General features: G+C 49.7%; 1 protein-coding gene across 1 annotated transcript in view; it reads left to right on the forward strand.

Moving 5' to 3' along the window:
- CNPY1 (canopy FGF signaling regulator 1) overlaps window positions 1-26,439 on the forward strand; it is a 98,585-nt gene that overhangs the window by 13,743 nt on the left and 58,403 nt on the right. The window contains exon 2 of the mRNA XM_049863172.1: window positions 18,786-18,898. Coding sequence (XP_049719129.1) covers window positions 18,786-18,898 — 113 coding nt within the window. The remainder of the gene's footprint in view (window positions 1-18,785; window positions 18,899-26,439) is intronic.

Consider the following 26,439-nt stretch of genomic DNA (forward strand, 5'->3'; position numbering starts at 1 on the left):
GAAAGAAGGCCCAGTGATCTGCTTCCATAAAGATTACAGCCAAGATAATCATATGGAACACTGTTCTCCTCTGTAACACATGAGGTCACCATGAGTCAGCATCGACTCCACGGCAAAGGACGTGGTTTGCTCAAAAAATTAGTAACAATTTCAAGACGATGATACCAGAGCATTAAACCAAGCCCAAGGTCCTTCACTGTGTGCCCGTGAGGCCTGGGCCTCTGCTTCTCCGCCTCGTCAGTCTGCACCCCAGGAACCGTAGTTCTGGGAGGAGATGGTCTGCATGACTGCACTTCTGACTGTCCCCTGCCTGGACTCACCAACGACATGCTACTTCTTGGGCCCCTTACACTTACCACTTGCCCAAGCCAGCTGTGGACCCATGCCTTGCATGGGTCAACCTCCGCTGTGGTGGGTCCCTTCCACTGGGCGGGTCTAAAACCAAGCCTCAGCTGGTCCCTCTGCCAGCTCCATGGCATGGTGAACTGTGAGTTATGTTTTGTTGTTTTTGTTAAATTTTTATTCTTTCAGAATGGTGGTTCTCACTTTGTGAGTGTGTGTGTAACAGATAAAATTCACACGTGTCTCGGTTAGGATAGGCTGGACTATGCAGTAGAAACAAATAACTCCCCCAATCTTAGTGGGGTATAACAACAAATGTTTAGGCCCTACGCCTATTGAGGTGCGGTGCGGCCCTTCTAGTCTTTGTAACTCTTGCCAGATGACTGGGTGGGACTATGCAAATGAGGTGCTGTGGCCTATCGAGGGGATCAGATAACTTGCTAATAACATAAATAAGGTGCATGGCACCCATGTAGGGGTGGGACCATGCAAATAAGGTGTATGGAACCCTGATGAGGGGAGTGGTCAGTTTTGCCATCCCAGAGGCAGGAAGAGAGGATCTCACTGCTACTAAGAAAAAAGGGCCAGAAGTGGAGTGTGTCCTCTAAACCCAGGATCCCTGTGCTCCTGGAATCAGGAGACTGAGAGAGAGAGCTGTAATACCCAAGACGATGGGAAGGGGCAGCAGAGAAACAGTAGCAGCAGAGGCACGAGCCCAGCAGGAGATGGCGCATTGGGCTTCCTGGCCCAAGGAGCAAGAAAGCTGAGCACCTCGGGCAGGAGGCTTGCTGGTAGAGTAGAATGCACCTAGGCACTTGATGGGGCTAGATTTGCCAGCCCACAGAGCTAGAGTTGAGCGCCTTTGGGCAGAGGCTCCTGGTGGAGTGGGGTGCCTCGGGGCACTTATCGGCAGGGCTAAAAGAGCTTTGTAACACTTGTCCGAGCAGGGCAGAGGCCAGAGAGAGGGGCTACAGGCCAGAGAGAGACCTGCCTGCAGCACGGGTGATGGAAGAACGGTATCCTGAGCGTTCCCCAACCTGAACTGTAACCTGCTGCTTCCCCAATGAACCCCATAACTGTGAATATAGTCCATGAGTTCTGTGTGGCCATTGCAACGAATTATTGAACCCAGCGGAGAAGTAGAGGGTGGACAGTTGGTGCCAGAGCTGACAAAAAGGCTGCTGGGTAGAGGCATGTCTGACCTCTGCCTCGTAGGAATCAGCCTTGGGCTGCTGATGCTGATGATAGTTCTCCTTCCACCTTGTGAAGTTAGAGGTCGGAGGCCGCCGCCATGTCATTGTTCAACGTGGCTGGCTGCCACTCGGCTTCAAGCCTCCTCGCTCCGTGGCAGCCCTGATGGTCAGCAGGCAGGGGGAAGAGAGCTCTGGGGGAAACTGACGGGAAATCAAGTGCTGTAACCTGGGAATGATACACAGCACTTCTGCTCGCTATGTACCAGCAGGACCAGGTGTTGGCCCCACCCAAGCACGGTGGCGCCTGACAGTGCCATCTCAGCGTGTGTCAGCAGAACGGAGGGTCGGGAGTACCTGTTGAGCAGCATTCATGACTTCCATAAGAGGGGCCACGTTTCTAAAGAAGTACCCAGGTCCAAGCACAACGGCCAGCTGCCAGGTGTGATTAAAGGACATTCTTTTGGACATTGAGTTACACCCATCATTTATTTAAAGAAAATGAAATTATTTTGGCATCTTCCTGCATGTACATTTTCCCTGTGTTTTATATAGGCTCCTGGAGCTGAGAAAACAGCATCTAGCCTGAACCCCCAACCTCCAGGTTCTACGTTTTTCACTGATTTGGGCAGACATTACAAAAGGGAGACTTTCAAATGTGACCAGTGAAATGCCTGTGGGATTATGGGGCAGTTATGATATAATTGCATAAACCAATTCCCTTTTATGACCTTACTTTCCCATCTCTCATCCCCCATCCGCACACTTTTTTTCATTTTTTTATCACTGTGTCAGTCAGCTGTTGCTGCCTAACAAACAACCACAATATCTCAATGCCATGTTTCTCACACATTTACCAGTTGACAGGGGATCTAGGCTGGGCTTACTAGGCAGCCCTGAGCTGCCACCTGCGTCCAGGTGGGCTCCATCTGTGCCTTATCCTCCTGTGACCAGGGGGCTATCTGGGGCATGACGTCTCATGGTGGCGGCAAAGGTGGAAGAGGGCAAGTGGAAATACATGATGCGAGAGGTTAGAAGTGCTGGTCCCTCCAGAGGCACCTTGGAAGAAAGACCTGGTGATCTGCTTCCAAAAAATCGGCCACTGAAAGCTCCACGAAGCACCGTTCTTCTCTGGTGCACGTAGGGTCACCATAAGGCAAAGTTAACGGAAACCGGTTTGGGTTTTATAAGGCCTAGGCTCAGAATTGGCAAGTTGTCCTTTCCACCTCTATTCCACTGGCATTTGGACTCGCGTGGCTGAGTGCAAAGTCCAGGGTGGTGGAAAGAACTGCAAGGTGCATGGCAAAGGGCACTGCCAGGGTAGTGAAAAACGGTGACAATTGGACAATAACCCAGTGTACTATACCATTCATTCTCTGTTTCTTTCAATTTCCTTCATATTTGGGGTTAGAATCTCCTCCCTGAGCCAAACTCAGCTGTCTTTCTCTGACAGCTGTACCAGGGTTCCCCAAGCATAACCAGGACGGCCTTTCCACCGCCCAGTGCTCAGGGGCCTTTTCCTCGGGTCCCAGGCTCATTCCCTCAGTGTTTACTCTCAGAGGAAGACGTATTTTACATATTTTTACCAAGGTTTGGCTTTGTGTTCTGAGAGTCTTGTACATCACTCGAGCAGTGAAGTTTACAGTGGTGATAAGAATTTGTAGGGTTTCCTGAGTCCTCTGCGCTTGATTTTAAAATGTAAGCCATAAATGCCTGCTTCTCACGTATTTTTTCTCACCTTCTAATCTGTACTTAAATGCATAAAGATGGCATTTTAAAAACGGAGTTGCAATAATGGTTATTTATTCTGGTTAAAAGGCAAAAACTACCCAATTTTGGTGTTTTGGGTTTTTTTTTTTTCAAGGATAGGTGGGCCCAGATTGTTGTTGGTGGTGGTTCCATACAGTTTTTTTTTTTTTTTTAAATGAAGAAAAAATTCTATTGTGGTTTAAAAAATTATATATCTATAACAACAAGCTTGCTATTTTAGTCATTTTTTAACTGTACAATTCAGTGACATTAATTACATCCAGCACTCTCCATTTGCAAAAGTTTCCTGTCACCCCAAACAGAAACCAGCCCACCTTCAGCAATAACTTCCATTCCCTTCTCCCCCGCCCCTGGGAACCACAGATAGATAAACTTCTGTCTCCATCCATCTGCCCCTCCTAGGTATTTTGTCTAAGGGTAAGCATACAATACCTGTCCTTTTGTGTCTGGTTTATTTCACTCAGCATACTGTTTCCAATGTCCATTCATGTCATTGCATGTGTCAGAACTTCATTCATCTTTATGGCTGAATAATATTCCGTGGCGTGGATAGGCCACCCTTTGTTTATCCATTCACGCATCGGTGGACACTTCGGTGGTTTCCACCTTTTGGCTGCTGTGGATAATGCTGCAATGAGTGCTGGTGTCCGTGAGGTCCTTGAAATAAGTGGTACGCACCATGCCAGGGCTGCTTTGGTTATTAAGCTGAAATGGTTGATCCAGTGGCCTGTACGGCTCTTTCATCTTTCACTGTTTGCCTTCTCCCTGTTCCTTCTCTCAGCCCTGCCTTAGTTTTTGACACCATTTGAGATAAGCCTGGGAATGTGTTGGGATTTGGCTCTGTTGGGACTTTTTGACCAGAAATGCCTCTTTTAGCCAGTCTCTGTGGCTGTGGCCGGGGAACTGTGAACACCTTCAGCGATGCTAATGCAAGAGCTGACAGGGAAATTGAGTGGTCTGCGGAAGAGTGAGGAAACCCAAGGCACGCAGGCCTGCGCAGGTGTGGCTGTGCCAGGACATATTAAAGTGTGCAGCACTCGTGAGGAAGCCAGCGTTCCACCAAACTGGTGAGCAGCCATCAGGGACTCGAGGGCTCTTCTCCCTTTATGGTGCTACAGGTGGGCCTCCTTCCACACAGGAAATCAAGAGAAGTTTATGTCACTGCTCTTGAAATGCTGGTTTCCTAATGCGCCAACAAGAGCGGTGTTCCCTCACACCTGAATGGGATTAGCTGATAAATGCTTACTCTTCCCCAGCTTCACCAGTGAGGAGCCAAAGGCCTTCCTGGAGGCAGCAGAGCCGTGATCTTAGTTGGAACAGACTCTGGCATCTTTTGACACTTTTTGGGAAATCATTTTCTCCCCAGAAAGAGAAAGTGTACGTGTCCACTAGAGTAGGTGAGATCCCTTCTGACGGGACAGAGGGGTCCCTGATAACGGCAGAGAGCACTGACTGCGGCAGCTGTGCTCACTGGCTGAGAGAGGAAGTCAGCTTGGGTTACTTCTTAACCTGTTTATTAGAACTCACGTAAGCTTTGCATTTAAGATTGTTTTCTATAATCTAAGCTTTTTCAATGGAAATGACTCAGGTGTTTGTGAGAGTTTGTACGAAACCTAGCATAAGATTAGTTTTGCTAATATGCTGTCACCGCTGTATACTTCGAGGAGTCCTTCGGTGGTACGGTTAACATGCTCAGCTGCTAACTGAAAGGTTGGAAGTTTGAGCTCATCCAGGTCACTACCTTTAATGACCTAATGGAAGTTTGAGTCCACCCAGAGGTGCCTGGGAAGAAAGGCCTGGTGATCTGCTTTCAAAAAAATCAGTCTTGAAAACCGTGTGGAGATCAGTTCTCCTCTGATACTCATGGGGTCTCCACGAGTCAGAGCTGATTCAACAGCAGCCGACATTATTATACTGCAGAGATAGTCTTCAGGCCAACTACCCCATCCCTCAAAGGCCTACCTTAATACCCTCCTAGACAGAGGCATTTTGGTGAAATGATGAAGTGCTCTTGAGACAGACCTGCTTTGGAATCTCGGCTTTGGAGTCCTGTATGACCTGAAGCAAGGCTTTTCTTTCTAAGCCTCAGTTTCCACATCCATAGAATGGGGGTTATAAAAATAGTGCTATCTGCATGTTAGAATTTAATAGGATGACACATAGGGGAGTGCTTAGCACAATACCTGGCAGGCAATCCCCCTGAAATAGAACCAAATCCCATTGTTGTTGCGTCGATTCTGACTCATAGTGAAACTCTAGGACAGAGTAGAATGGGCCCCATAGGGTGTCCAAGGAGCAGCTGGTGGATTTGAATTGCCAACCTTTTGGTTAACAGCCGAGCTCTTAATCACTATGCCACCAAGGCTCCAATGACCTTACAGGACAGAGTAAAACTGCCCTATAGGGTTTCCAAGGCTGTAAACTTTTTTTTAAATTGTACTGTAGATGAAAGTTTACAGAGCAAATTAATTTCTCATTAAGCTATTAATACGCATATTGTTTTGTGACATCGGTTGCCAACCCCATACATGTCAACACTCTCCCCCGTCTCGACCTTAGGTTCCCTGTTACCAGCTTTCCTGCCCCCTCCTGCCTTCTCATCCTTGGCCCTGAGCTGGTGTGCCCATTTAGGCTTGGTTTGTTTTATGGGCCTGTCTAATCTGGCTGAAGGGTGAGCCGCAGGAGTGACTTCAATACTGAGCTGAAAGAGTATCCGGGGCCCATACCCAAGGCTGTAATCTTTATGGAGACAGGCTGGCACATCTTTCTCCATCAGAGCAACTGGTAGGTTCCGTGACCTGTAGGTGAGCAGCCGAGTGCTTAACCACTGAACCACCAGGGCTCCATCTGGCAGGCAATAAGCACTACCAGGTGAAGGCTCTTGTTGCTGTGTGCGGCTCTCCATCTCCCCAGGAATGGCAGTAGGTTTGACTCTCCTTGATTATCTTTAATGACCTAATGGATAGTTTTAGCTGACAAGGACCCAAGGGGCAGGAGCCACACAAAATGGCGCTGTCCCATGCCTTGTAAAGAAATAGCTGTAAGTGATTAATAGCTTTTTTTGTGCTTTTTCCAGAATTTTCTTAAAGTTATCAAATTTTTATATAAGAGAAATTTAATATTCAAGGAATGAGGGGGAAAATTTTTAAAAAAGTACTCAAATGAGAATTGTGTGAATAAAAGAAAGAATAGAAGCAGGGTTTCAATGGTGTGCTGGTTGACTGGATTTCTGGTTACCTGAAGGCTGACCATGGCTAGTTTTTTGGTTATTAAAGTCTGCCTTTCAACCATGCTTTTGTCCACATTTCTCCCAGAGTAAATAGCGCTGGCTGATCATAATTATCTCTTCCCTTGGCGACCGAAGGCCATTAGTCTGAACATCAAAGATTACTGGATAAAACTGGAGGTAAATAAAATTATAGTATAACAAATATTCCCAGACAATCACCGCCATATCCTAATATTAGTTTGCTCTACTGCTTCCATTTCCTAAGACGATAGAAGGAAAATTCCTGCTGTGTGGGTTCTGAGTGGCCAGGGTTTGCTATTCATTTGTAAAATGTTATTTATGAGCTTTTTCTTTTCTGCCATCCATCCCTCATCCAGAGCACCTTAAAATTGTTACAGTGAGTTTTTCTTTTTACAGTGACTCTGATTTTAGACCTGGAAAAAATGTAATTTGGGTTAAAACTCAATGGGGAGTCCCTCACTGGGCTGGGTTGCCTTGGTGATGTGTTGGGGGGAGAATATGGCCTGATGGCACGGGTAAGAGCCTCCGGTTGTGTTTTGTCTCAGCACCAGCTGGTGGAACCTCCTCTTTCCAGCACTTCCCCACCCCACCTGCTGCCTCTCTGAATCACTGCCCAGCACTCTGAGTATCACAGAGTGAGGCGTTAACCTTTTATCTCTGGGCCAGGCATACCCTTGCTAACAGAACCCTGATTTTGTTCAGCTATACGGTGGCCAAGGGCTTCCTAGGACAGGTTGGACCTTTCCTAGCCCCAGAGGGAAATCATAATTGGTTTAAGCTAAACATAATAATTTTATTTCCAGTGATTGGGTTAGGCCAGGGCATGTGACATAGTTCTGGCCAACGAGAGTGAGAGGAAGCCAGTTGGGGCATCTGGGATTGTTTCCTCACAAATAGATGCTGACAGGGGAGGAAAGCCCTTTCATGACTCTGGGCGTCAGTGATTGAGGACCTGAAGCTGAGAACCATGAAGCCGTCTTGCAACCATGAGGGGAAAGCCAAGAGCACTGCAGGGAAGTAGAGGAGACTCAGGGTGTCACTGAGGTGCTGAATTAGCCAACAGAAGTTGCCAACCTGTGGACTTGTTGGTATGCGAAAATAAGCTTTGCCCCTTGTTGCTGAAGACAATAAGGACTTAAAAAGCAAGTAACAAAATCCTTAACTCAAAATGGCCTCAATAATAAGGAAAAAAAAATCATTATATCAAGTATTGTGTCAGGGAGTAAAGCAGCCCCATGCTGGTCTCAACAATGTCTTCAAAGACCCAGACTTGCCATTTTCTTCTCTGCCATTCCCTGTTTGTTGGCTTGAATCTTAGAAGAACTCCCTCGTGATTCCAGGATTGCCGCTGTATTTCCAGGTGTCAACTGCAGACAATAATGTCCAGAGGCAGGAATGAAGGACTGGAATGTTTCTGCATTGTCTCCATTTTGGAAAAGAGAGGAGAGCCTCCCGTCTAGGAGCCTGACAACAGGCTTCTCTTTGCGTCTCATTGGCCACAATAATGTGACATGCCCATACCAAACTAATCAGTTGTTAAGGGGAATGGAATTCATCTGATTGGATTAAACTGAGGAGGATCCCCGCCTGCTCTGACACACACGGCTGCCAAGAACTGAATTAATAAGCAGTGTTTTATTAATAAAGAAGAAAGTGAGGTGGGAATGGTGGTTGGGAGGCAACCAATGGTGGTCACTACATTCTGCGTGTTTAATTCATTGCCAATCCTCCTAAATTTGTACCTTCTAAATAGCTCTTGGATTTGTCTACTTCTCTTCATCTCCTACTCCAAGCCACAGCCTCTCCTGCCTGGACTCTTGCAGTAGTCTCTTGACCAGCTTACCTGCACACAGCTGACTCCCTCTAATCTGTTCTTCTAATGGAGCCTAAGCGATCTTAAAAATGTAAATCTCCTCAAGTCTTACCTCATTTAAAATACTGCAGAGGCTTCCAGCTGACTTAAAATACTGATGCAATTTCTTGCTTCTGTCTACAAGGCTCTACTTGGTCCAAACCCTGTCCCCCTCTTCAGCCACATCACATACCACACTCCTCCCCTCCTTTTTCTCCAGTTATGCTGGCTATTTTTTTTAATTTTCTTTCAAACTCTTCTTGCATTTTTCTTTTCTTTTTAAAATTGTGCTTTAGATGAAACTTTACAAATTAGTTTCTCATTCAACAATTTATACACAAATTGTTTTGTGACACTGGCTGCAATCCCTGCAACGTGTCCACACTCTCCCCTTCCACATTCCAATTCCCCGTTTCCATCCATCCAGTTTTCTGGTCCCTTCCTGCCTTCTCATCATTGCTTTTGGGCAGGTGTTGCCCTTTTGGTCTCATAGACATGATTGAACTAAACACATTGCTCATGTGTGTTATTGTTTGTTTTATAGACCTGTCTAATCTTTGGCTAAAAAGTGGACTTCAGGTCTCCTTGCATTTTCCCACTACAGCGTCTTTACATACACTGTGCCATCTCCCTAGATCCCTGTTCCCTCCCTTCTTCACCTGCTAACACCTACTCATCCTTCAGGCCTCACTTTCCTGGGGACACCTTCCCTTCTTCTCTGACGAGGTCCAACCCACCTGTATCACCTACCAACTGCTGTGCAGCCCACCCCAAAACTCTGTGGTTTAAAACACCAGTTGATCAGTTCGTACCCTTCTGTGGCTGATGTGTGGTTCTTCTGGAGGCCTCGCTGTGCTCGCCGTGCAGCTATGGTCACGTAGCAGCCTGATGGAGCCAGGGCTCAAGGCTGGCCTCACTCATATGTCTGGGCCTTGATGCTGGCCTCGGCTTGCTCTCTTTCTCTGTGATCACCCATTGTTCAGGGGTCTGGTCTGGGTTTTCTACAGAGTGGACAGAGCACTCCAAGAAGGAAATGGAGAAGCTGCAAGGCCTCATGGGACATGGCCTCTAGATCTTGCACATCACCTTCTACCTTGTTCTTTTGGTCAGAGCGAGTCAGAGGGCAGGCGAGACTCCAGGCTAGGGAAATGGGCTCCACCACGTAATGGGAAGAGAGACAAAATACCATGGTCCTTGTTTTGAATCTACATGCCAACCACACAGGTTCTCACAGCACTGTGAATTTCTCCTTTCCTCAAGTCATCACTGCTACGCTTTTATCTGTGTACTGCCTAAGTGACTTTTGCAAGGACTCTGAGCCCTGGTGGCCCAAGTGGTTAAGTGTTTGGCTGCCAATTAAAAGGTTATTGGTTCAAATCCACCCAGTGGCTCCATGGGAGAAAGACCTGGTAATCTGCTTCCTTGAAGATTACAGTCAGGAAAACTCTAAGGGGCAGTTCTAGTCTGTTACACAGGCTGCTATGAGCCTAAACTGACTCAATGGCACCTAACAACAACAATTGTATTTCCAGCGCCCTAATCCACTGCCCAGAGAATAATGTGTGTCAGAGTAGAACTGTGCTCCATAGGGGTTTTAATGGCTCATTTTCCAGAAGTAGATCACCAGGCCTTTTTTTTTGCAAAGCCATTCTGGGTAGACTCGAACCTCCAACCTTTAAGTAGCAGCTGAGCACGTTAACCACTTGCACTACCCAGGGACTCTTGCCAGAAAAAAGTAAGTGCTTAAATGTTTGTTGAATGATGGAACAAGTGAAATACAATTATGCCCTAGATGAACCTGAAAAGGCAGCTATATTGCAAGTGAAGATTGTTGATAAATTAAACATCTCTTGAACATTTTAAACAACGTGCAGGGACAGAAAAGTTAAAGAAATTGCCCTATAGCTACTTGAAGAATATCACATAACCATTTTTAAAAATTATGATGTTATGCAGCAACTTGGGAAAATACTTACAATATGCAATTGATTCAGAAAAAGAATACTTGATTTTATAACACTGTCTTCCCATTGCTCAAATACATCTTCTGTCTCCCCTCTTCCCGATGGCACATGCTGCTTTCTCCCCAGGACGGGTCTCTTGGTCTCAGCCTGGCTAACTCTTCTGTTCTCTGAGCTCCTGCTTAAACACCACTCCCTCAGGAAGGCTTTCTCTGAGGCCCAAATTACTGTACTCCTGTAACATTTTCTACTCCTGCTTTCCAGCACTCATCTCTCTTAGCTTGTTCGTGTTGTCTTCCCAGCTAGATTTTAAACTCCACGAGGGCAGGAGCTGTCTGTCTGCTCACTGTTGTGTCTCCAACATCTGGCACAGTGCCTGGCACAAAGTAAGGTGTGGAAGGCAGGGAGGGAGGAGGGAAAGAAGCTGTTCCATCTGGGGAGTGCTGAAGCTTGGATTCGATTCAAAGCCCAAGCTGCTTCCTGCCCTTGCTGGCAACAGACACTGGGGCTCAGCCCAGCTCTGCTGAGCATTGTGTGGTCATCATTGGCTCTCACATCTCTGTTAGAGGGTCCAGGTTGCTCCTGGGTCAACCTGGTCCTGAAGACGACCCCAGGGAATCTGCGCGCAGCCAGGATCATGCACATTTCAAAACAAGTACAGTTTGTCTTTGGGTATCAGCCCATTTCTCACCCCTCCTAGCACCATTCAACGCTCTCACTGCACTTCTGCATGTCTCGTGGCCAAAACGTTAAGAAAGACTTGGGCACTTCCACTGGCTTGAGGATGAGTGGGGTGGGCCAGTGGTGGTGACACCTCTCCCCAGGACATTTGCCTTGCTGGCTTCTCTCTATTGTGAGATTCAAAGCTTTTCTTCACTTAAAGGGATTCAGGCATGATCAAGCAGGAGACAGACATTTGTGTGTGGTGGGAATGGCATAGGGGCTCTGAATGCCATCACTGTAATACCTGGACCAGTGCCCAGCTCATCAAAATTGCTGAAAAATGGTTTCTTTTAGAAATATTCTCTGAGGTACCAGAGAAAGTGGCCCCTAGTCCCTATTATGGATTAAATTGTGTCCCCCCAAAACATGTGTTAGAACCCTAGACCCCCATACCTCAGGACATAATCCTGTTGAGAAAGAAGGTTTTCTTTATTATGTTAATTAGATCATGCCCAGGCAGGGGTGGCTCTAAATCTAATCACTCCCGCCTTATAAAAAGAGCAGAGTGGACAGAGAGATACACATGTGGGGAAGAAGAGGCCACGTGAGGACTGTCTACAGGCCAAGGAACCAAGGAACGCTGGGGGCTACAGACAAGGGAGGAATCCACACAGCTGAGACTCTGATTTGGACTTCTAGCCTCCAGATCTGTGAGAAAATAAATTTTGGTTCTTTAAAGCAGCCCCCACTTGAGGCATCTGTGTAGCGGCAGCACCAGAACACTGAGACACCCCTTCTCTGTTGTCCAGCAGCACCTCGCCACAGAGGTGCAGGGAGATGGGAGAGCACTCAGGTCGGTCAAGGATGTGCATCTTATGAGCAGAGCAGTGGTTCTGTGTCATAAAGTCCTGTAGAGCCCTGGGTCCAGTCCAGACCCAACACAGAATCTCCACGACTATCACCCAGGCAGCTATATTTTCAGCAGCTCTCCAGGTGACTGTGATGGTCTCCTCAGCTTGTGGGCTAATGGACTTTAGCAGAAAGTCTGCATCATCTAAGGACCTGGGCGGCCGGGTTTCTCCAGCCACTACAGAAATCGAGAGCAATCTAGATGCCCAGCGAGTTGTCTTTAGTAGCTCTGTACTGCATTAGTTCCTTTTCATGAAAATGAATTCTCTCATCTCTCCCAGTTAAATGCAAGCACCATTGACAGCATACACCATGACTTACACCTCTGTCATGTCCTTGTGCTTTTGTTCATAACCTTGAAAATAGAAAGGGCTCAAAATTAACCTCTAGTGAAATACAGCACCACGGGAGGCCTGTGCAGAAAGCAGTGGTGGACTGGTGAACGGCAGCACGCGGGACGGAGGCCGGGCGGGACGGAGGCCGGGCGGGACGGAGGCCGGGCGGGACGGAGGCCGGGCGGGACGGAGGCCGGGCGGGACGGAGGCCGGGCGGGACGGAGGCCGGGCGGGACGGAGGCCGGGCGGGACGGAGGCCGGGCGGGACGGAGGCCGGGCGGGACGGAGGCCGGGCGGGACGGAGGCCGGGCGGGACGGAGGCCGGGCGGGAAGCCCTGATTTGTAACATTGGCTGATTTCTGTTGTGTAAACACCTCCACCTTGGCCCGGTTTCAGGCTGCCTGTGTGATATCACAGGTAGCTGTGGTTCTGTGCTTGGCCAGTGCACCTCACGCACAGATACCACCTGTCTGTCATTGGAGGCACAGGTGTTGCTATGATGCTGAATAGGTTTCAGCAGGGCTTTTAGACCCAGATGGACTAAGAAGAAAGGCCTGGTGTTCTACTTCTGAAAATCAGGCAATGAAAACCGTATGGATCACAGTGGCCTGACCCACAGCCCGTCTTGGGGCGACACAGGACTGGGTTGTATTTTGTTCCGTTGTACATGGGATCACGGACTTGATGGCAGCTAACAACAACATGTGATGTCATGGGAGCCCCTGAGTGGTGCAAAGGGTTAATATGCTCAGCTGCTAACCGAAAGGTTGGAGGTTTGGGTCTACTCAGAGGTACCTCAAAAGAAAGATCTATCGATCTACTTCCAAAAAATCAGCCACTGAAAACCCTGTGGTGCACAGTTCTACTCTGACGTACGTGGGTTGCCGTGAGTTTACTGGCTGTGTGATGTCACTAAACACCTGCACCGTCTCTTCTTGCAAGCCAGTTTGAGATGGCTTCAGCAGACGGCCTTTACTCCTACTGCCATCTTTTCGCCTTTCTAAATCTACCTCCAAGAAAGAGAGAGAGAAGGCGGGAGGAGGAAAGAGGGGTGGGCAGAATGGAAAGGCTGGTGCAGGCCCAGCTGGGAGGAGGGCCTGCCCTCTGGCGGGGACGTGACCTGCCAATCTGCGCTGCAGCTCCACTCCTGCTGGCTGGTCTAATAAACTCTAAACTCCAGTGATTTAAGTGAAGGTTCCAGATTAACATTTAAATTAATGCTGGACTCGAAATCTGGAGACCCAGGTCGCTGATGTGACTCTGTTAACTTGCTCTGTGACCTGGGGCAGAAATGTGAAATTATCTTTTCTCATAGAGCCACCCCTCCGTGGGGAAGTCAGGCAACGCAGGCCTGGAAGCCTTTGAACCCTGCGGTACTGGAGGCCCTCCCAGCATCTTGGGCCCCTGAGGAACCTGGCTTGACCATTCCAAGTGTGCGTCCTTCCCTGCCCTGGGGGGTGAGATTCCAGGCAGCTGATACCAGAGAGAAGGGCCAGGAACTTTCTTTGGAAGCCCCTGACCCCTCCTCAGCGCTGCAGCAGCTGAGGGTACCACGGGTGTCTCTGGGGGCCCCTGGGTGTTCTCTGCCTTCAGCCCTGTCACAGAATCAGACTGTGAGATGGAGTTTGGTGTGCAGTGTATTTATCAGGAAGCGTCCTTGCGGTCAGCCAACACCTGTGGAAGGGAGAGGAAGGAAGCAGGCTTGGGCACAGGGAGGACTCAACAGCCCCAGCTGACTCCACAAAGAAACTCTGGAGCTCAAATGGCCTGACAGAGCTGGCCCCACTAGGCCCCAACGGCCACCCTACACTAGACTAGCTCCCTCATTACCATGGCTGTCTGCAGGGCGTGGTCTCTGCAGCTGGGGGAGGTCTGACCACAGAGGGTCTTGGAAGTGGTGCTGGCAGCTGGGCAGTGTGCCCCTCAAAGGGCAATTGGGGCAGCACACAGCTGTGTCCACCACAGCCCTCCAGTTCATACTCCCTGCTTCTCTCTCCTGCTCCTTGCCATGCCCTTCTGTGGGTACCATCTCCTTTCCCATACGATGGTGCCTGTGCTTGGGTCTTTCTGCCGCCACCCTTCCCACTTGCTCAGCACCTGCTGCAGGTCAGGGGGCTGGGGACTTCAGTGGATACAGCTACCAATGGGTCATTCAGGGGAGGCATCTTCGAGGAGCCCCCCCTTTGCCCTGCCTGTCTGGGTGCTCTGTAAGTGCTGGGACGGAGCTGAAAGGGACAGGACAGCAATACGTGAGACCACACAGCATCCAGGGGTGGAGAGCCCCCAGGGGCTCTGCAGCACACCCCAGAAGGGTTGCCACGCTGCCTTTGTCCAGTCTGGTGAGACGTAAGAGAGCCGGGAGTACCCAAACCATCTACCAGTCAAAGGGAGCAGTCGGGGACAGGTTCAGTCAGGCTGGCGTGGGACATGTGGATTTCAGGGTCTGGAGGAGAGTGGACGTAGATATCAGAAGATCCCAGGGGCCCTGGAGATTCAGGGTGTATTGCCAGGTCAAAGCCAGGTATTCCAAGAGTCCAGAGAGGGGAGAGAAGGAAGGAAAAAAGTGACTGAGGGCCTACCACATGCCGGGTATCTTACAGGCTTATTTGATCTTCACCCTGCTGGGAAGGGCACACATTCCCATGTTATGGAAGAGAAAGCTAAGTGTTAAGCCAGCTAAACAAAGCTAATAAAATGTAGAGGCAGGATTGGAAGCCAGGTCTCCACTCTACATTACACCCCACTGCTCTCTGTTCATGGCAGCAGGCAGGGGGCGGGGAGACATAACACTGTGAGTTTGTTGCTAGAGTGGAGAGTTACCAGCACCCCTGGCAATGCCCAGCTCACAGTTAATCTTCACACCCAGCCTGCTGTCACCTTACCAGCCAATACACTGTTCTTCTGAAACGGCCTTACAGCCCAGCAGCAGTGGGCCCTCCTCTGTGCTGACCAGTCACTCTTTGCTCCTGAGAGACTGTTTCCGTATGTCTTTCCTCTCAACACTAAAAAAAGTGGCCAGGGGTAAAAATGGCAAAATCCCATCCCTTCTTCCTGCCTCACCTGAGTCCGCGCTGGCTTGAATGCCTGCTCGGGGTTTTGGCTGTCCTCAGGATCCTAAATGGTCCCCATTCTCAGCATTACTACGGCCACCCTCGAAGTCTTCCCAAGGAGGGCTCCTCACCTGAGCCTGCTGGGCCATCTGACACGTGCCAAGTCCCCATAGGCTGTGCACTCTTGTATGCATGCTTCCCGTCAAGCCCCGGTCCCAAGGGGTGTGCTGGCCCCATCACGTCAGGATCTCCCCATTGAAGAGAATGAAATGGAACCTTCCTTCCAGATTCCTGTCCTGGAGACATAGGGTTACATTCATCCCTGAGTGCAGTAACTTAAAATAACAGTGCACGTCCACCACGCCTAGGCTGTCAGCAGTAGGATGCGGGGAGGGGAGAAGCAGGGGCAAAGGGCAGTGCCAGCTGTCTCTTGGGGAAGGTTCCCACAATACTTGGAGCTAGAACCACATTTCATGGCCTTGCCAAGCTGCAAGGGAGCTGCAAACGCAGTGTTTGTTCTGGGTGGCCGAGAGCGTGCTGAAGTCATTTTATGATGGAAGAAGAGGAAGCTGGCTGTCGGAGGCAGCTTTACTGTCTCAGCCGCTACAGTAAGTTCAGGTGCCTAAGTTCTGGGATGGGCAGGCCCAGAGACAAAGTCTTCAATGTCTCTGGCAACACGGCCAGCAAGCCTTCCATCTTCTACCGATGGAGGCCTCTGAGAGGCAGGCTCTTATGCGGAGACCTCGGGGACGCAGAAGGACTCAGCAGCACACACTGGGTTTATCATTTAATAATAACCAGTTGTGAGTCGGAATCAACTCGATGGCAGAGGGTTTTTTCTTTGCCATCACGTCGACCACAACTCACGACGACCCCATGTGTGTCAGAGTAGAACTGTGCTCTACAGGGTTTTTAATGGCTAATGTTTCAGAAGTGGACCGTCAGGCCTTTGTTCCGAAGCACCTCTGGGGGACTTGAACCACCAGCCTTTTGGTTAACAGCCGAGCACGTTAACCATTTGTACCGCTCAAGACTGCCATCACTTAGTAACAGTCATCAGCATAATGAATGACAGCACACATTTACTGAAAGCCACATTGCTAGTAAGGGGTAGTCAGGAAGAAGTCGGGTTTGTCTGGTTCTCAGGTCTGTATGCTGACCTGGTGGCTGACTTCTGCTTTCTCTGTGCACGTTGATGGGCGTGCGTCGCTTAACTCGTGAAACCTGGGGGAAGTGGCTTCCTCTCGCTAAGCCACACCTGTGAAGCGAGGCTAACGCTAGGCCTGCTGTCGCTGGGCTTAATGACATGTTATGATACGTAGACAGCACTTACTTCACCGCCTGGAAGGCAGCTCTGCAAGCATTCTACAAGGTTAGCTGTTATCATTACTGGGACTAACCTTTACTGTAAACGACACAGGCTATGACCTTGGCCATCACATTCGGATATGGAATCAGAAAAGAGCACTAAAAATGGTGTCAGATAGAGAGTTCTGAAATTCATATTCTGGACATTTAAAGATTACGCTGTTCCAAAAAAGAGACCCCAAAACATAGTGGCTAGAACAAGACAGACACTTACCTGTGCCTCATCTAGTCCAATATGGGGGTGGGGCTTTGCTTCTTGGGGTCACTCAGGAAATCGGGTTCCTCCCATCTTGTTTCTCCAACACCCCTGAAGGCCTGTCATCATCTGCATGGTCGAAGCCAGGTCCCCAGCATCCTTACATTCTAGCCCACAGTCAGGGAAGGCTGGGATGTCCAAAACTGGTTTTTCCTTCTAAGCAAATTAGACTGATGTTGGAAGCATCACTTCCATTTTTACTGTGAGAATTGTCACTGTGGCCACACCTCATCTAGTCTCCCCACCACGCCTGTCTGTCGCACTGTGGGGGCTTGCGTGTTCCTGTGATGCTACAAGCTATGCCACCGGTGTTTCAAATACCAGCAGGGTCACCTATGGTGGACAGTTTTTGGCGGAGCTTCCAGATAAGATGGACTAGGAAGAAAGGCCTGGCAATCTACTTCCTAAAATTAGCCTGTGAAAACCCCCTGGGTCACAACAGAACATTATCTGATAGAGTGCTAGAAGATGAACTATGTAGGTTGGAAGAGACTACACAACAGCAACAACAATGGGCTCAAAAATGCCAACAATCGTGAAGATGGGACAGGACTGGACAGTGTTTCGTTCAGTTGTATGTGGGGTCACTATGAGCTGGAGTCAACTTGACAGCAACTAACAACAACAACATGCTAATCTCCAGCTTGTTGCCTCCTGCCTGAGAAGAGACGAATGGATTTTAGGGGGTACAGTCAGCTTCACAGCCCATAAGAAATGAATTTCGAAGGGTGCCCTTAAATTTTAAATTTAGCAAAAATGTATCTTTGGGTACAGGGCCCAGTTTTTGACAGATCTTTTCCATAATGCAGAGGCCACTTGGGTATAATTGTTGTTGTTAGCTGTCATCGAGTTGACTCCAGCTCACAGTGACCCCACGTACAACAAAACGAAACCTTGCCCAGTTCTGCACCGTCGCCATGGGCATGGGTATGCTTGGGTCCACTTTTGAGGCTACGGCGTGTTTTGAGTGCTTTCCGTTCTAGGGGACTCATCTTCCAGCTCCACATTGGACAATGCTGTGTCGTTATTGTTAGCTGATTTTTTGGAAGCAGATCACCAGGCCTTTCTTCCGTCTTAGTCTGGAAGTGTCCCTGAAACCTGTCCACCATGGGTGATCCTGCTGGTATTGTAATACTGGTGGCATGGCTTCCAGCATCACAGCAGCACGTAAGCCACCACAGGATGATATAATCAACGCAGACAGACTCAGAACATAGCTCTTTTTTTTTTTTTACCACATTTTTTTTATTGTGCTTTAAGTGAAAGTTTACAAATCAAGTCAGTCTCTCATACAAAAATTTATATACACCTTTTTTTTTTTTGCTATATACTCCTAATTGCTCTCCCTCTAATGAGACAGCCCACTCCTTCCCTCCTCTCTCTCTTTTCCTGTCCATTCCGCCAGCTTCTGACCCCCTCTGCCCTCTCACCTCCCCTCCAGTCAGGAGATGCCCACATAGTCTCATGTGCTACTTGATCCAAGAAGCCCATTCTTTACCAGTATCATTTTCTATCCCATTGTCCAGTCCATCTTTTTATTCTTTAAAAAAACATATTTTAAATGAGAATGTAAAACATGGTTGCGGGTTTAAAAAATATACAAAGTACAAAAAGGGTATAAGAAGAGACATACTATCAGTGTGGCTATCTTCAAGAACTCTGCACGCTGTTGCTGGTGACCCAGCAGCCAGAGGACAGGAGTTCCTTCCCGTTTGTGGAGAGCGTAGAAGTTGCTGATGGTCAAGGCTAGAGACGGGGCTGAAGGGAGCCAGTTCCTCTGGCCTCTGCTCGCCTCCCTTTCTCCCACCCTGATACCAGCATGTTTTGTGTCTTGTTTAGCATGCAGGGCCCTGATGGATGAGGTGGAGTATGACGTCACCAAGGCTCGGCAGAAGAAGACCAAGGTGGGCTCCTTCCGAATAAATCCTGATGGGACGCAGGAGAGGAGAAAGGTAGCGGAAAAGAAATTATGTGCCAGTGTATAATTGCGGATATGGGCAATTACCAACCATTTATCCAAACAGCAGTTGGTCCTAATCTTCTAACCTTTCTCTTGTTCAGGGTATCAGCTCTAAATTGCTTCTGAGTCCTGGGGGACCCAAAGTAATCTTTAAGCTTGAAATTGAAGTATCTCTCCTAGCACCTAAATTTTGTCTTGTCGAGTCGGAAGACATTTCAGCACTATGGTTCAGCAGGATAAAAATAGCGCTTCCGTGGTTCTTGGGCAAGGCCAGCAGGGGACCCAGGGCGGCAGCGGGGGGGGGCTTACTAGGATTACTCAAAGGTCGAGTACCTCTCCCACAGATAACCCCCGCTGTCTTCTCCGTGGCCAAGAGTTGCAGCAATTCCTATGACAAACGCAGGAGGCACGCAGCAGGAGCCCCATTTCCCCTGGGAGGCTCTGACTCAGCTAAGGGGAAAGAAGAAATGTTCTCTCTCCACAAAGACCACCCAAAGAGGGGCTCACACCCTGAGGGTCTGTATGTGGGTGGGGGTGGTAGCTACCCACCGATGCTGCAGGGATGGACTCTGAGAAGCCTGGAGGGGTGGGGACCAAACCTGAATGCTGGCTTCTGCCTCCAGCATTTCAGGAATCACCTTTCCTTGGGCACTCAGGTGCTAAATGGTGCAAATAGTTAATGCTCTCGGCTGCTAACCAAGAGGTTGGAAGTTTGAGTCCATTCAAAGGCACTTTCGCAGAAAGGCCTGGCAACCTACTTTGGAAAAATCAGCCATTGAAACCCCTATGGAGCGCAGTTCTACTCCGACACACACGGGGCCACTGTGAGTTGGAGTCACCTTGACAACAGCTAGTTTTGGTTTAAGCAAAATGTAATTAGAAAGTTGTTTCACAGTATCATCTAACTCGCTCAAAGCTAACTAGAAATCAGTCTTGGGTTTCTTGATGTTTCTTGTCCTAGCATAAACAAACAAACCCATTGCCATCGAGTGGATTCCAACTCATAGCAACCCTATAGGTCAGGGTAGAACTGCCCCATAGTGTTTCCAAGGAATGGCTGGTGGGTTCGAACTGCTGACGTTTTGGTTAGCAGCCATAGCTCACTGTAGCTGTTAACCACTGTGCCATGAGGGCTCCGTCCAAGCATACTATACTCTGTTTTAGAGCAAACTGGCTCTAAAATAGTCAGCTGTCTGTACTTTTTTCCACCTTTTTCTGAAATGGTGTTTCCAGCCGTAGAGGGTGGTGGTAGGGGCAAAGAAAGACCTGCAGAGTATGCTGCGATGTGTTAGATTGCATGAGTCACGTATTCGCTTAGAGAAACCACCAGTGTGGTTTATCTGTAACTTGTCTAAGTTTTGAGGGACTTCCTGAATGAGGGAGGAAGTTTTCAGGCCAGTAGATTTCATCCACAAGTCAGTGCATCTCCCACAGAAGACAAGTAGGAACTCAGTGTCTTCCTTGGAGTCATTGCCTCTCAAGGGTAAATACAAGCACAGACTTGTAAACGTGCATCTTCCAGATAACTGAACAGAATGATCACGATAACTGGAGAGCAGCTGTGTGGGGTCACTGGCGGCCCTGCCGCAGATCTGACCATGGATCCGGAGATCCTGTGCGGTCACTTGATGCATGACCTGTGTCCTCTCCTGGAGCCAAGGGTGCAGTGCTGCCCCGGACCCCAGCCCCACAGGGGGTGGTACTGTCAGGCAGGGCTGGCAAAGCTGTGCCAGAGTGTGCGTGTGTTTGTGTGTCTGTGTGCACACGTGCCTTTGCTTCAAAATCAAATGGAAAGTTAATATTTTAATAGCTTAAAATAGGGGTTATCTCCTTGCAAATTCTATGCTGAGTGAAATAAATCACACACAAAATGACAAACATTATATGACCCCACTTATAGGAAATACCTAGAACAGGCAAAACGGCAGAGCCAGAAATTGGGTGGGAGGTTACCGAGGGTGGCAGGGGGAGGGAGGAGCGGCAGCACCTGCTTCCTGGGCACAGGTTTCTAGTCGGGCGATGGAAACGGTTTTGGAAGCAGATCGCAGCGATGCTTGCACAACATGGTGAATGTAATTAACGCCACTGAGCTGTATGCTTAAAGATGGTTAAAATCCCAAATGTTTTGATATATATACTTTACCACACACACAAACAAAAGGTATGGGTTATCTGATGCATTGTTCGTGCCCATGGAGCAGGAGAAGGGAGTTCCATCCGGTGAGGGAGAGGGTTAAAAGCAGAGGACTAAGAAGTGAAGGGCAGCAAAGTCCGGAAAGGCGAGGCACAGGTGGCAGAGCTGGCGGGGCCAGGGCTGTCCAAGCCATGGCACCAGGAAACTAAGGAGTCCCTGCTGTGTGACAGCTTTTAAATGATTTCTGACCCTGACCACGACCCTGCGAAATAACTCCTCTTTCTGTTGTACTGATAAGAACATTCACAGCAGGTAAGAGAGGAGCCTAAGGCCCCCCTGTGAATTAACGGCTCCTCTGGGATCTGGGCGCTGGGATCTGGGTAGTGCTAACGTGGGCTTTCATACTGCATCCTTTGGGTGCACATCTAGGTGCCCAGAATGTTGCCAGTCGCATAATTCCAAAATAAACATACATTCACCTGGAGAAAACGGTCCACCACTCTCACCTGCCTTTGGGTGTCACTGAGGATATTCCACTTGGAGGGTGTAGGCTAATGCTATTCAGCTATATGCATCCCCTCCCTAGTGGAGTCAGCTTATCTCTTTCCCCGAAGCATGCTGGGGGTGAATGCGGGATGGACTCGGGCTAAGGCACTAGGCCAGGAGTGGCATGACTGGGCCAGCAGCCAAGGCCAAAAAATGCCTTAGCAACAAGAAGGAAAACATCTGGGCCTGGACATGAAGTCCCTGGGAACACTGACTGCCCAAGGATGTGGGAGAGAAACGATGAGCCTTGGTCCCAATTGGAATGGTATATAAGCTTGGGTCCCTTACTAGGTGGTTGCGGAAAATGCTCCAGCCGGCTGCCACTGGAGAGCAGCTGCTTGACCGTGTAAGTCTCCCTGAAGGCATGAATCTGGGAAGGGCTCTCTGCCAGGACGCACAGTGAGGGTCCTTCCTTGCTGGGGCTGTCCCCCGACAGAGGGGATCAAGGTGAAATAACTTTCTCAATTCCAGCACCCGCACTTGCTCTGTAAAGCAATGTGAAGGAGACACTTCTGCTACCTTCACCCGTGGTACCTGAGTAATCTCGGGGAACAGCCCCCGTGACCTGCTTCCGGCCTGGGGATCTTTCCACCCCAGCTGTGGCCCAGTCGGAAGGGGCCGAGGCCTCCCTGCGGGAGCCGGCTCTCCTCCCTCGACGCTGGGCGCGGGGTCCCCACCGTGTTCACTGCCTGTGCCCCCCGGAGAAGGCTCCTTGGCAAACCCCCACTTTGCGGACTGTTCGGACTGTGGGGGCGTGGCTTTCTGCCTCTGGCTCGCTCTCAGCCATGTGACCCCAAGGCCGCCTGCGCTGTAAGGAACCCTGTGCGCTCCCCCGGGCCGCCCGGATGGTCTAACTTTCCTCCCACCAAGAGCCCCCCCAGCCCCGCCCCGCCCCGCGTTGTGACTCAGCCCCCTGGGCCGTGGGGGTCTTACTGGGCCTACCCGACCATTGATCCTACTGGGCCGAGGCAGGAGGGCAGAGGCTGGCAGCGTGCGCCCTGCGCCGACGTGCGGGGGGAGGCCCAGAACCATAGGCAGCGGTCATAATGGGTGTTAGCATCTGGGTCTGTTTCTTGTTTTCTGTGGGGCCGAGGGCCGGAATGCGTGCATGTAGCTTGGTGCTCAGCGGAGAACAAAGGGGTGTTTAGCTGCATACCAAATACTAAGGGGCACTTTGGGCAAACGCAGCCTGGCCCGCAGGAGCTCAAGAGCCCTTTCCTGAGACCCGGCCCAAGGACACGCTGGCCAAAGGACGGCAGTATTTATTTCCCTGCACCCCTTTCTTTTCTCTTGAAATTCTGCGCTTCTCTGAGGATGGAATGAAATGTCCATCAGCATGCTGTTTTCTCTGTGAGGGGATAGAAGTTGCTGGGGTTACTGTTCCTCACGGAGGGGCGAGCGTCCGTTCTGAGAACCCCTGTGCTGAAGGCGAGGGACCGGCATGGAATGGAGTCACCTCTTAAGCTCGCTGTGGACTCTAGACGGCCAGCGTGCCGGGTGCTGGGGGGCCCTGCTCGCTGGGTGACTCTGTGCCTGATGCCTCGTAAGTCCCAGGGAGGAGCCCAGGTGGACAGGAGCGCAGGGTGGGGTCAGGTTCTCCAGGCCTTCCTCCCTTGGCGAGAAGAAGGTTTAAATGGGGCTCATGTTACACAGCGCATCCCCAGAGGGCTCCCCGGGGGGAGACCTGTTCTGTGCAGCGGTGCCAGCCTCACTGTCTCACCTGCATCAACGTGGGTTCCGAGACAAACGAGATGGCAGGGCAGGTGCCTGTCACCTTCTAAAAGTCTCCCCAGCATGGCCTAGGTTCCTGGTCTCCATGTGCTGAAGAAGCATGTAATACGTGTATGAATCCTTGCAGAGTCCCTGGGTGGGGCAAACAGGTAACACACTCGGCTGTTAACTGAAAGTCTGGAGGTTAGAGGCCCTCTGAGGCACCTTGGAAGAAATGCCTGGCAACCTACTTCTGAAAAATCAGCTATTGAAAACCCTATGGAGCACAGTTCACTCTGACACATAGATGCACCATGAGTTGGAGCTGACACTACAACTAGTATGAATCCTTGCACACACCCCTGTCCCATGCATGTCCCTTCAAACCAGCCATGACAAAGGCAGCTCACATGCACCATTCTTGTCCTCCTCTTGCGCTCCTCTCCTGTCTGGCCCTTTCCCTTCTTTCAATGACTCTTTACCTGTCCATCCTAGTAACTAAGCCCCTCTCAGCCAATCAGCCCTGGGGAAGTCCCTCCTGGGTGCTCAGAGACCCCCAGGGGAAGTGCTGACATGGTGCCTACACTCAGGGCTGGAGGATCAGAGTCCCATAGCTTCTGCCCCTTAGGGTAGAAGGTTTTCAGGCTGTTCTCCTCCCACAAGTTCCCACCTACTTGGCTTTACCCCTGACCCCTCTCCTCCCACTCCCACATGTTCCCACCTACATGGCTTCACCCACCGGGCCCTCTCCTCTTGCGTGTTCCCACCTACTTGGCCTTACCCCTGGGCCCCACTTTGGCTTGGCCATTCCATCTTGTCATCTCTACCTGGCTCTGAGCCGCCTTGCCTTGGGGTTGCTTTTCCAGTCTTTTCTTCCTTGTCGCATGCCCCAGAGACTCCCCAGCCCAAGGTGCAGGGATGAGCACAGGCACCTGCTGAGTGCTAGCACGCAAGGACCGTGGGCAGAACTGGCCTTCAGGGAGACTGGGTAGGACTCAGATGGGGGAGGGTAGGTGTACAGGATGGGGGGTGAATAACTGTGGCAGGTGCCCTGAGCTTATTGCCCTGGGGCATCAGCACACTCCCACTGGCTTCCAGCTGCCACGCCTTGCTCTCTTGACAACTTTCTCTAACTTCTCAGGGGAGGGAATAAACTCCCTTTGCGAGCAGCCCTGGGGGCGGGGTTCATAAACATCCCTTGGGTGGGAATGTCTTGAAGTGTGCCATTCACTGGTTTCCAGGGTGCCATGGTGCCCACAGTGGCCACCGGCTTGACCACGCCCTTGACTGGCTGCCTTCCCATCTCTGGAGCATTTCCCCTCCCCCACAGTGTTTCCTCACTCTCACACATAAACCACCCTGGGAGAACCCAAACCAGGACAGTAGCTGCAAGGTCCCACTCTTCCCTCTGTGGGTCTGACATGGTTTCCAAGTCACTGGTGATACTCCTGCCTCCTTTGAGCTGTGACTTTAGAGACACCCACTCAACCATACATTTTCCCAAGCTGGAGAGCCCACACGCTGGTATCAGCAGTCACAGACTGGGAGTGGGCTTAGCACTGGGGGAGGCCCCATACAGGCCAGTTTCCTCTGAGTCCTGAGGGGCAAGGCCCTCAAAGCCAAACCTAGCCTCCTTCTCCTCACCTGGGGCTGGCCCTGCCGAGTGGGCTACAGGGGAGCAAGGAAAAGGGCCCAGTGGTACTGGAAATTGTTAGGAAATAAGTCTCATTGATTTTAATTGACATCATCCTCAAGGTAGCTTAGAGTCTGCAATATTGTCCACTTTATGTGACAGCCCATAAAAGTAGAGATGATGGAAGTAGCAGCTAGTTAGTGACACACAATGTGTGTGAACCTCAAATTCCCAGAGATTTACCACCTGGGTTTGTTGTAAATATCCTCCTTAGCCAAGGTGTTTGGTGCCGTTCTCATTTTTTTTTTAAGAAGAAATTAAATTCTCAGGCTGCAACCTTTCGCTCAATGTTGCTTTATGAAATGCGGAATTCTTGTCCTCCGCTTTCAAAGATGGCTCCGGCCAGCGGGCGGGAACAGGCGCTCTGCTGAGCGCGCTCATTGCAGTCGAGGGCTCAGAGCCAGCGCCACGTGGTGCCCGGGTCTTTGGTGACAGGTGAGAAGCCATTCCTGCGGGCTGCCTTCCACGTGAATGTCCCGCTTGACATTTCCCCTGCGTTGTTACAAAGACCTGTCTGTTCAGCAAAATACTGCCAGCATTTCAGCACCAAGTATACTTCTTTTTTAAAATTTTTTAACAAATTGGATTAATGGCAGTTTTACTAAAACAGCAACACAGCACCACACTATTAGCAGCCAGTTATTTTGTTTACATTTCAAGCAAGTATTTATTCACCTGTCCTAAAAACGATGAAAGCCAGACCTCCAGGAATGAGGGTATAAACTAATGGCTGTTCTGAAGACAGGATCCCATCTGGAGCTGAAATTTGGGCTCGTGTTGGCTTTTGCATATCCAAACTCTGAAATCTATCCACTGGGTACAGGATGGCCAGTTAGATGTGCTCGGTACCTAGTGGGAGCCCAGTAAACATTTGCTAAGTGGGAAATTAAAGCGCCCGTCATGAAATGGGTTCCTTGCCTTGGTTAAGTGTGCAAAATATGCCAAGTTCTCTATAAAACCATAAAAGTTCAAACAGAAAAAGGACCGCCAATCAGTAACGATTATAATACCAATATCTTGTTTAGATTAGCACGTGATGCCTTTTGTTAAATTCTCCTAATAACTTTGGAAGGGAAATAGGGCCGCTTTAATCAGCTTCATTTAGAACTGCAGAGGGTGAGTCAAAAGAGCTTTTTATGACTCACCTTATTATGACAACTTGGTATTAATTTAATTTGCCGATAAGTATGTTTAGACAAATTCCAAGTCATCTGGATTTTACAGGGCTACCCCATACTGTTCCTTGCTGCACAGCCCTGGGAGGCTCTAGTACCCTGGAGTTGTGCAGTGTGCAACCTGAGTAATTGTGTGTGGGGACTCTGCTAACGAAAGGCAGGTGTAATCGGCCAGCAAGGCGGTCACCCAGCCAGTCTGCAGGTGGCAATCCATTAGTGGGTCATAAAACTGATTTAGTGCCTTGCAACCAGCATTTAGAAATATATATATATAA

The sequence above is a fragment of the Elephas maximus genome, chromosome 20, assembly GCF_024166365.1.
Source record: "Elephas maximus indicus isolate mEleMax1 chromosome 20, mEleMax1 primary haplotype, whole genome shotgun sequence".
Classification (NCBI taxonomy): domain Eukaryota; kingdom Metazoa; phylum Chordata; class Mammalia; order Proboscidea; family Elephantidae; genus Elephas; species Elephas maximus.